Here is an 11,670-nt window from a genome sequence, read left to right as displayed (position 1 = left end):
GCCAAGTTCCCTGCCCACGCTCTTACTGCTAGACAAGTTGATGCTTTCCTTTGTCTCCCATCCAGTTAATTATTTTTCATCACTCCTTCAATCCAAGTAACAAACCTTGAAACACGGACATAGACACCAGGCTTATTGGGGCGTGCACAGCCAAGACCCCAAGAAGTGACTCCTTGCAAAATGTATTTGTCCTTCTCGAAGCAAACCAGGGGTCCTCCGCTGTCACCCTGCACAGAAGGAGGGAGAATCCATGTGGAGATGAAGGTGCCATCCTTTGATTATGGATGATATCCTACTATTATCCACGCATGTTTTCCCAGTATTTGAAATCAGAAAAGAACTTACTAATGCACTATCTGAGCATCTGCAGTGTTTAAGTACTTAGCATGGTATACTTCACAAAACCACACCATTTAGTTTCCCTGGGGAAAAAAATCCTGTATCAATCCTGCTCTCATCCCCTCCTGCCTCGGGGCTTTCTTTAGACTGGGCTATCCTGGGCACAATTGCCTTCCACCCCTTGCCTCCTGGAAAAGCCACCATCCTAATCCCAGACACCTGCACATTCCAGTGGCCTGTGGTCGTTATGGTACTCACTCCTCTCTTACTATAGATCTGGAACTTAAGGCCCAAGAACTCACCTTAGATGGTCTGAATGAGCATTCAGGGACAGACCTATAGGGTGGGTTTCTGAGCAACATTTAGACTGGGACCTTGGGTTGACAAATCTTTCTTGAATTTGCCATTTGGGGACTGAAATTCTAAGGGGCTAAGACAAGACCGCACAAGACTTCCTGTGATCTTTTTTATCTTTTCTTCTTCTAACTAGAGACAGGATCTCACTATGTGGCCCAGGCTCGATTCTGGCCTCAAGCAATCCTCCCTACTTGGCCTCCCAGAATGTTGGGATTACAGGTGTGAGCCACCATGCCTAGCCACTTTGGTCTTTTCGTACCTGGCAGCTGTCTGTGCCCCCGGCCAAATGCCCAGCACAAAGTTCTGTGGATTTGACTCTTCCATTCAGATACTCATAGCGATTACAAACTTTATTCTCAATCACAGGGAGCTGGGCTTCCTTGAGAAGGCCAGCGCCAAAGGTGCCTGTGGTGAAAAAGATGATGGAAAAGGTTACTGATCTAAAACATGTTGATGGGAAAATTTGGTGAACAGCAGAGCAGCAATAACAGATCTCTTGTTTGTCTGTGAGGCTGCATAACACAAGGAGTCAAGCCCCAACACTGTTAGAAATCTTTTTGCCCCTTGAAAGTAATAAATACCATATAGGATTTTATTCCCAAGACCTGGATTTAACAATTTGGGCGGGGGCAGCTTCTTCTTTTCCTCCTCCTCCTCCTCCTCCTCCTCCCCCTCTTCCTCCTTCTCCTCTTCTTCTTCCTCTTCTTCTTTTGAGTTGGGGTCTCACTCTGTTGCCCAGGCTGGAGGTTGGGAGCACGATCACAGCTCACTGCAGCCTCAGTCTCCTGGGCTCAGGCAGTCCTCTCACCTCAGCCTCTCGAGTAGCTGGGACTACAAGAGTGCCTCCCTATGTATGGCTGGATAATTTTTTGATTTTTTGCAGAGATGAAGTCTCACTATATTGCCCAGGCTAACTCCTGGGCTCAAGCAATCTCTCACTTCAGTCTTCCAAAGTGCTGGGATTACAGGCAAGAGCCACCGCACCCAGCACAATCTAGGCTTCTTTATGGTGTTTTTGGGATTTGTTGGGTTTTGTTTGTTTTTTGCTTTTCTTTTAAAAGTATAAAACATAATTTTAGTATGTAAAGAGAGTTTGAGAAATACAATTGCTACTCTGTTGATATATTCTTTTTCCAGGCTTTTTATGTACCTTTCAAACTACTTACATCATATCACACAATTTCATACCCTGAGATTTTTCACTCCACATTATATCATGAAGAGTTTTTAAATAATGCTTCCATCTACATAATAAATATTTTAATGCAGAGTGACTGCTTAGCAGGCATGAAGCTTCCTTTTGAAGTGAAGAAAATGTTCTGGAAATATGGTGATGGCTGAACGTCACTATGAATGTACTAAATACCACACGGTGGAGCCCTTCAAAATGCTTAAAATAGTAAATGTGTATATTTTACTGTGATAAAATAAGAATAGCTATTGTTTACTGAGCATTAACCTTTCCAGAAACAAACTCATCATGTAGTGTATTGCATTTAAGCCTCACAACAGTCCTATGAAGTAGGCATGTTTATCGTTCCTGTTCCACAGTTAGGGAAACTGAGGCTTGGAATGGCTTTGTGCCTTACCTTGAGCCTGGGTCATCAGCTCCTTGCTTCTAATGTTCTACATCTTTGTTCATAAGATTTATTCTTATCCTTCAATATTTTCTGAAGTCTAAACTCTCATAAATTATGTAGACATATTTATGTCTCCCATTAATGTGGCCAAATTATTTTCTTAAAAGGTGTGTAAAAGTGTAATTTTCACTAGCAAAAAAAAATCACTTCATCTCACCCTTATGAATATTCAATTTGTAAAATATTAGCTAATATCATAGGTAGAAATTGTCCTGATTCATTTGCTAGTTTACATTTCTTTGACAATTAGGGAGAGTGAATTGTCTCCTGTGAGCTTATTTTATTAGCTTACATTGCTTTTATGAAAATCTGCTTTATTTCCTTTGCCAAATTGAAATGGAACGTGTGCAAAATTGCCAGAGGAAATGCTGTCTTTCTGAGTGACACACCCAGGGACGTCTCAGTGTTCTCATAAATCATTCGGTGTTCCCATTAAGCAAGCCCGGCCCTCACTAGAGTCCTGCAAAACTCTTTGCTTTCCTACCTGGCACAGGCTCTTGAGGAAACTCTCTCTTCCCCAAAGACTCTGACTGAACTTATGTCATTGTCTTGGGTTCAAAAAGCTTAGGCTCAATATGGAATCTACATGAGCATAGAGGACATTGGCCAAGGGTCCCGCCCAGTGCCTGACTGGGGAGAACTGCATGGCAGAGGCTCCTGACTGCACAAGCCTCGGGCAGGGCGGTGCATCACTTAAACAGAGTGGATGTGTGGACGAAGCACCCTTCGCAAAATATCCTGCTGAAAATCAATTTAGTCCTAAGTGTTGCTGCCCTAGGATCTGCTCTTTGAGCAAGCCATCTGATGCTGGTGACCAACTCACTGCTGGGGACTGCAAGTGGATGTAGTCTGTGAGGAGATGCCGCCACCCAGTGCTCAAAGAAGAGATGACAGTTCTGAGAGCTGGGAAGCCGAGGGTGACCTGGGGACAGAAGTCCTTTTTTTAAATGAAAACTTACGCAAAAAGCGAATGTGGAAAACGCAATTTGGAAACACTGGCTTTGTGGATGAGAGGTTGGAGCCACATGGCAAAGGGGTGGAGTGATGCGTCCAGGTTCATCTGGCCTGCCGCAGAGTCAGAACTCTTCTAGGGCCTCAGACTCCCATCCCAGTGTCCCCAACAGCTCTGAGGAGTGAGGCTGAAATCCTAAGGCTATCCTGGTGTTCGGGGCAAGACTGATGGGTATGATGATTGTCAGGACTTATTGCAAAGAGAATAAGGGGAGTCCCCAACACAGTTTGGGGGCCAATACCAGATTCTGCATAGACGTCCCCTCTGGGCCCTCAGCCAATCCACCAACACCAAATGCCATCATAGAACTGAGAGGTCCTCTCCCTGACAGTCTCCCAGACATGAGACATGTGGGTATTTAGGGAACTTGTAATGTTATTGTTTTACACCATGTTTAGAAATCCAACATGGCTAACTTCACATTAATAAAATAATCTCCTAACTCGTGGGCTGTGTCAAAACCCCTCTCTCCTACAGAAGCAATGTGACCATGAATTTATGGACTAAAAGACACCAAGAAACGGTTCCTCTCCCCTTGCCTGTGTTCCTTGATGACTGATTATGGAGACTTAGGCAGGTGCCCAGACAAGGAGGGGAACGAGTTTGTACCATTCTCCAAAACGCTCACTTTGTCATATAGGCTGTAGGTCAAAACTGAGCCATTATGCAGGTCACCGATTTTATTTATCTCACCTTGGGTATCTCCCCAGCCAGTGATGAAACATACCGTCCGGTCAGCGACCACATAATTTGAGGGTGGCAGACAAGCTGGAATGACTTTGTCACTGACGACGGCAGGACTGGAAGGGAAACATTAACAGTTTCACTGGACTGCCCTGATGTGGGCCTAGCTTCAGTGATACAGAGCAATATGGAATTCAGTGTTTTGTGCTCACAATTGCCCATAGTCTCTTACAAATGAAACAGAACCAAAGTTCTATGTCAAAGGCATCAGTTGTGTACAAGAAACTGCTGGTGGTCTTTGCATTTGAGAACAGAGACAACAAAGACTAACTTTCTCTTTCTTTTTTGTTTAAAAACAGGGTCTCGCTATATTGCCCAGATGTAAGTGTAGTCACTATCCACAGGCAGGATCATCATCGTACTATAGCCTTGATCTCCTGGGCTCAAGCAATCTTCCTGTCTCAGCCTCCCAAGTAACAGGTGTGTGCCCCACACCCAGCCAAGATTCAATTTCCATTTTTATCATGTGCACTATGGAATTTTATACCAAGAGTGGCCTTTTACATGAATCTAAAAGGGCATTAATCAAAATGCAGAATGTCTAGCTGCAACACTGTCACTAGGCCATAGTAATATCGCATGCATTGTTTGTCCAGAGCCAGTTGCTTCATCCTTGGACCCTCAGTTTCCCTCTCGATTACCACACCAAGCTGTCAGAATCCAATACAGGGCCAGGTACCGAAGAAGGAGCATGGAAATAAGCACCTTGCACAAGCAAGATGGGGTTCTTTTCCAAGAACATTCATGTGCCTTAGAGTTCTGGGGATTCTCAAGCGTTACAATTCTGACTTTAGACCTGCTTCCCCTTTAATGAGTTCCTGGTGGGTGGGAAGCCTGGAAATGAGAAATACCCTATTCTAAGAACCATCGTCGACAACTTCGTAGCTGATACCCTTTCTCAGAGGCCCCAAAAGACCCAGCATCTCCCGCAGATACTGTCACTCTGAGGTTCTCTCGTGAATCACTAATTGCCCTGAACTGTCCGGGTGTGGGATGTTGGGGGTGCTCAAAAGCTTGAAATTCATCAGCCTGTCAGAGAGCCCTCCCAGAACGCAACATTCACTAGATCACTAGATGGCTTCTTCCAGCCATCACATTACCCAAGTGTCTGAGGATCGTGAAGAGAGGACTCTTCATATTTGCACATTTGCTGGGATGCAAGGAGAACATAGGAACAAGAGGGAAACCAGCTCCTTTTTTTTGAATCAGAGTCTCGCTGCTCAAGCTGGAGTGCAGTGGCAGGATTGCAGTTCATCGCAGCCTCGGCCTCCTGGGTTCAGGTAATCCTTCCACCTCAGCCTCCTAAGTAGCAGGGACTACAGGCATGCACCATCACACCCAGTTAATTTTTTTGTAGAGACAAGGTCTTGCTATGTTGTCTAGGCTGGTCTTGAACTTCTGGGCTCAAGCAGTCTTCCTGCCTCAGGCTCACAAAAGTGCTAGGATTACAGGGGTCAGCCACCATACTTGGCCCTACTTTTTAAAACTTAGCCAAAAAGAACTTTCAAAGTGTCAGAACATCCTAGATGTTAGCTCTTAGTTTACAGAACCAGAAAAGTTGCCCCATTTTTGTGACCAGGCCCAATAGGGCATCTTGGACCCCTGATGACTACTTTGTGCAGGCCTGGCCGTCTCCACCCATGTCGTCATCACCCTCCCCATGTCATCATCACCCTCCAGAACCCACCAGCACAGCTAATACACCCTGCACGCCTCATCATCTGCCCCAAACGTGCCTGCTCTCCACACAGCTTTCTGTCTGCTGGCTGTTTCCATTGGAACCCATCTCCAAAGGTCCTACTTTAACCAAGATAAGCAGATGTATCACTTTCCAGGCTTAATAAAATAAGATTTCAGCAGGAAAGATAAAGTCAAAGAAAGCTATAATAATAACATGATTTGCATTTGTAAATAATAATAATAATAATAATACGATTTGCATTTGCAAATAATAATGATATGGTTTGCATTTGTAAATAACAATCGGTTTGCATTTGCGAATAATATGATTTTCATTTGTAAAAAATAATGATATGGCTTGCATTTGTATATGATTTGCATTTATAAATAATAATGATATGGCTTGCATTTGTAAATAATAATGATATTATTTGCATTTGTAAATAATAGTGATGTGATTTGTAAATAATAGCGATATGGTTTGCATATGTAAATACTGGTATGGTTTGCATTTGTAAGTTGTGCCTGTGGGTTTTTTTAGTATTGTGGGGTTTTAAGTGCTTTGAAATAAACAATCTCATTTGCTTCTCACACACATTATGATGGAAGGAGCATTGTTAGCCTGAAGTAGCAGACTCATTCTCTGATCATAAATGTGTGTTCACTGGGGAAAACTGAATGAGAGAGATTCAGGGGCAACAGGGTGCCTCGTTTCAACTTCTTTTTCCATATAAGAAACCTAAGTGCTATTGTCTTTTTCAAGGTCACAGCTGTCTATGGCGTTGTGGTTGAAGTTCAATGCTGTCCCCAAAGTCCTTGAGCCTTTCATGTCACAGATGGCCTCTCCACTGCTATGTAGGGACTACAACTCACAAAACCCAGTCGTGAAACAAATGTCTTCCTGGCACAGGGTTAATAAATGCCCAGGTGAGCTCATACCTATCCAGCTTCAGCAAGGCGATGTCTGCTCTTGAGGGCTCCAAGAACAACTTAGCCACTTCTATTTTCTGGACATCTGATTCAAGTCTCACTTCTTGGTGTGCACCCAGGATGACCTTGTAGTACGCAGGAATCGAGGACCTAGGAGAGATGAGATGTCAAGAGCAAAATGCGATCTAACCCTTCATAATGAACAAACATGGCACTGTCTCCCCAAGACCCTTAGCCATCCAGAATCAGTGATTTCTGAGAGGCACAAAACAAAATTCACATTTTCCTGACCGTGGCAGTTGAGAAATGTTTTTGGGTGCTTTGGCAGGGACTGAGGCCAGAGGCAGTGACAGCTCTGTCCTGCAGTTTATCCAGACCCACAGAATAAACCACAGCAGCTCTTCCTTCTGCAGTTTCTCTCTAGAAACACTTCCCTACTCTCTCACCCAATTGCCCTGGCAATTCTGCCTCAGACCTCTGCACATGCACTCCCGGTCACCAGGGTCATTGCCGAAGAAGAAAGGAAGTGAGAGGAGACGAAAGAAGGGAGGAAGAAAGAAAGGGAAAGATGGAGAGGGGGATAGAGACAGGGAGGGAGGCGAGGAGGGAGGAAGGGAGAGAGGGAAGGGGAGGAAGAAAAGGGAGCGATGAAGGGAGGGAGAGAGAGGGAGGAAGAGAAAAGAGGGAGGGAGGGAGGGGAAGAAGTCTTCAAGATAAGACTACATGTTGGTGTCCCCTGAACGTACTTCTCCAAGCAGTGTGCTGCAGTCAGCACCCACTCCGGGGATATCAAAGTGCCTCCACAGAAGTGCCTTCCAGATCTAGAAAGAGAACAAGGCAAGGTTTTAGTGCAGACTGATGGTTCATTATGCTCCACTGTACAGAATGACACATTCACTCCCTATTGGTAATGTGATATTTCCAAAGGAGAAGGCTACCAGACCAGCCTCAGGGTGTTATAGCTTTGAACCATGCTGTGGTCGTGGGCACACCTAGACCACTCTTCAAGATGGCTGGGATAGAGGTACAGCTCAGCCATGGGACAACAAAGCCTATGTCATGGCCCTGGCTTTAACCCGGCAACCCTGGACTCCAAAGGAAGTGATCAGCCAAAGACCTTCCCTCCAAGTCTCTCTACACAGGAGCTGATGAACCCCTCCTCAGGAGCCAGGTATAATTCTGAGCAGAGGGATTCTTGGGAGTCTCCTGATCCCACCTGGGAAACTCTCCCTTGTGGGGATGTCTCCCAAATCACCTACTTTATGGGACTGTATAGGCATACAGCAGTTGATAAGAATGTTGTGACAGCTGGGCATGGTGGCTCACACCTATAATCCCAGCACTTTGGGAGACCGAGGTAAGAGGATTTCCTGAGCCCACAGGTTTGAGACCAGCCTGGGCAACTTGGCAAGACCTCATCTCTACAATAAATCAGTAATTAACGGGGCATGGTGGCATGCACCTGTGGTTCCACCTACTTGGAAGGTCGAGGCTGCAGTGGCTGTGAGCGTGCCACTGCACTCCACCCTGGGCAACAGAGTTAGACTCCAATTAAAAATAAAATAAAATAAGAAAGAAAAAGAAAAGTGTGACTATGCAGCCACACACACACACAAAATTATGTCCTTGGCAGCAACATGGATGGAGCTGGAGACCATCACCCTAAATGAACTGACTCACAAACATTTTCTTACTCATATGCGGGAGTTAAATGGTACCCCAAAAGGAAATAATAGACACCAGGGACATCAATAAGGGGGAAGGTGAGAAGTTGATCAGGGTTCATAAATTACTTATAGGACACAACGCTCACTATCTAGGGAACGGGTCCCCTGAGACCCAAGCCCCACCACTACACTTGGGTCTCAGGGGGCCCATTCCGTGTAATGAACACGGATGCATATTTCCTGGATCTAAAACAAAAACAGAAGATGTAAGCCACTCAAAACCAGATGACAATGACAAGGGGTATGGATATTAAGTGCATGACCACAGCAAGCTGACACATTGGTCGGGACAAGTCCTCCGGCATAGTTGGGGAAAAGCGAATTTGAAATATGCAGAGAGTGAAATCTCTCTATACGAAGGAGTCACTAAACGACACGGTAAAGAAAAATTCATGCAACAACAGAGTGAAATACAACGTAGTCAGGTTCACGAATGGCATTGTACAAGCTTGTGGAGGAAGGAGCTTCCATGATGAGCAGTGACCACACGAGCCGGGGAAGCACAATACAAGCAGATGAGCCTGTGCTGTGTGTGCTTCCTAAGAGATACTCCAGAAAATGGAACTTGCCGAAGGCACATTCCACGGAAATGGTAGCCCCAAGCGCCCAGGTTCTGTGGGATTAGACTGATCACTCTTAAACTATGGTGAGTGTGAACTATAATTTGTCCATGTGTTTGTGAATGGGTGAGTAGCCTCTGCGTTCAATTGCATTATTCCAAAAAGTCTAAAAAAAAAATCTGCACCTCCGAGAGCCTGCAGATAATTCTCTCCTTACCCCCAACCCACCCCACAAAGTATCATATTTCTAGAAATTTCCTTTCCTTTTCATTTTACAGAAGACAATGGATAGCTATATAAACCTCAAAGCATCTTCGATATTTTTCCAGCAATATCAGAACCTGGTGTAGATTACTGCATCTGCAGATTAAGAAGAAAAAATCCAATTCTGGTCATTTTCAAAGTAGAGAACCTGGGGGCAAATTTTTATTTCTATTTTTACAGTTTTTCTTTCCTCCTTGGGAGACTATAGAGGCAGACATGCAACCCTGGCCATGTGGGTTTGGTGTCAATGTGGAAAGGTTTTGAGGAGCTCACAGAGAAAAGGGCACAAGTCATTTCTGGATGGTTCTTACCTCGTTCTGAGACTGACTTGCCAGGGCCAGGAGTGTGGGTGGGCTACACACCCACCTACCACTCTTCCAGGACATTTCTTGGGCTCCACTTGAGGCTTTCCGCATTCAAAGGAAGAGATCGCTGTGGTGCAAAGTGGGGAAAGTCACAATTGAGCCAAAGGTGGCACTTCTGTCATATAATGCAAGACAAGTTCAAGGCTCATGGCCAAACACCAAATTTGTGACATCACAAAGCCCTGATCAGATGGCAAAAAACCCAAGCATATTTTGAAACATTTTCTCTAAGTTTCAAAAGTGGTGGTAGACAACCCTCCCTTTCAAGGACATGTAAGAACTTTTTATTATTTTGTTGAAGTTAGGGTTAGGGTTAGGGTTAGAATTAGGTTGCTGTTGAGAATATGCATTGGCGTCGCTTGGCGTTTGTTGAGACCTTTACTGATTGACACGAATGGTGAATTGTAGTTGTCATTCTAGCTCAATGTGGTATGTTAGAGCCTGCATCATCCTTCATCATCATCATCATCATCCTCACTGCCATCTACACCATGTGAAGTATACTAAAAACTCTAGTTGTCATTCCCGTGGAAAGGCACCAAGGGTATTTTTTTCCATGTGAATTTCTGTGTGTGCGTGAATTGCATGTGTGTGTATGTGATTGTATGTATCCTTAGCTGAAATATTGCCTTCTCCCAGCCAACTTCAGGGCAACTCTTCCAGGAAGCCTCCCATGTCTAACCCAACACCATGGGCGTGATTTACACACATAAGTCTTTATTCTCCTCTCATCTACTACCTGCCCTCCCTCCCAACCAACTTGCAAGGTCCCAGGAGAGCAGGTTCATGCCCCACCATTAATACCACCCCCTAATGCCTAAAGCAGCTTAGGGGCCACAAAGCGTGTTCAAAAGTGCTCATCCGTGGTCTGCAACCCTTCAGGGTCTTCAGGAATATACATGTGAGCCGCTGTTAATAACAAATGCAAGAGAAAATTCTGTCCATCTTAATCACCCAGAGTTTCTACACTCCAGTGAATCTGGAATCTGAATTTTCCAAGTAACTTTTCATTTGCCATGGTCTGTTCTGAGAATCTATATAGAGAAGTCTTTTGGAAAAGGAAGCCTGGTCGGGCACAGTAGCTCAATCTGTAAGCCCAGCACTTTGGGAGGCTGAGGCAGACAGATTGCTTGAGCCCAGGAGTTTGGGATCAGCCTGGACAACACGGCGAAGCCTCATCTCTACAAAAAATTTAAAGGTTAGCTGGGCGTGGTGGCACATACCTGTAGTCCCAGCTACTTGGGATATTGAGGTGGAAGGATTGCCTGAGCCCAGGAGGACGAGGCTGCCATGAGCCATGATCATCATAATCATGCCTCTGCACTCTAGCCTGGGTGTTAGAATGAGACCCCAACTCAAATAAAATAAAAACAAAAACTAGAGTAAAATAAAATAAGAAGCCTGGACTTCTAACAAACTCCTTCTCTCTAATGCTGATTACTGGACACAGTTTCCATCAGCATGCCTTACACAGAGTAGATGCACATCAGGAACCAGAAGCATCTCTACAAAGATGATGGCCCCTGATCTCTATATTCAAAACAAAAACGAAGGTTTCTATTTGCTTTTATTTCCTTATTATTTGTACTGAGTGTGCTGGTGGAAATGAGACAGAAATCACTCACTACCAGAGGCTTCAGCTTTCTCAAGCATGAATTGGGCCTGGGTATCCCACCCACCACATCCTTCTGGGGAAACAGGTCTTGAGACCACCAAGTGTCTGCTGGGAGCCCGTCTCACCAAGTTTGGGGTTCACCTCTCTCGCCTCACATCAAGATGAGGTGCAGAGACCTCACAGCCTATAGAAAAAAAGATCTTCCCTTGCTTACTTCTTTCTCCAATCTCTAAGAACCTGGTTCTTGTATATCCTCAGGATGGGTGAAGATTCCAGAATCGCACCAGGGAAGTTACTGCATTTCCCTTCCAAGATAATCCAAGGTGCATGAGTCCCAGGCACAACTGCAGGGTCTGAGGCAGGAATGTCAGCCTGGGCTGTACTTCTAGGTAATCTGTCAAGGATGAAGAGCCTGGAGGGGAAAGGCAGTGGGGTAT

General features: G+C 44.9%; 1 protein-coding gene across 1 annotated transcript in view; it reads right to left on the bottom strand.

Moving 5' to 3' along the window:
- Nucleotides 1-11,670, bottom strand: part of PLG (plasminogen) — a 46,578-nt gene continuing 34,908 nt past the window's right edge. The window contains exons 14-19 of the mRNA XM_008067894.1: nt 9,565-9,685; nt 7,449-7,523; nt 6,712-6,852; nt 4,042-4,148; nt 956-1,101; nt 1-227 (exon numbers count right to left, since the gene is read on the bottom strand). Of these exons, the coding sequence (XP_008066085.1) occupies nt 66-227; nt 956-1,101; nt 4,042-4,148; nt 6,712-6,852; nt 7,449-7,523; nt 9,565-9,685 (752 nt within the window). The 3' untranslated portion in view covers nt 1-65. The remainder of the gene's footprint in view (nt 228-955; nt 1,102-4,041; nt 4,149-6,711; nt 6,853-7,448; nt 7,524-9,564; nt 9,686-11,670) is intronic.

The sequence above is a fragment of the Carlito syrichta genome, unplaced genomic scaffold (assembly GCF_000164805.1).
Source record: "Carlito syrichta isolate Samal-C Ts95f unplaced genomic scaffold, Tarsius_syrichta-2.0.1 Scaffold309813, whole genome shotgun sequence".
NCBI lineage: Eukaryota > Metazoa > Chordata > Mammalia > Primates > Tarsiidae > Carlito > Carlito syrichta.
Note: the sequence above shows the minus strand (reverse complement) of the source record. Positions and strands in the feature narration are given on the sequence as shown.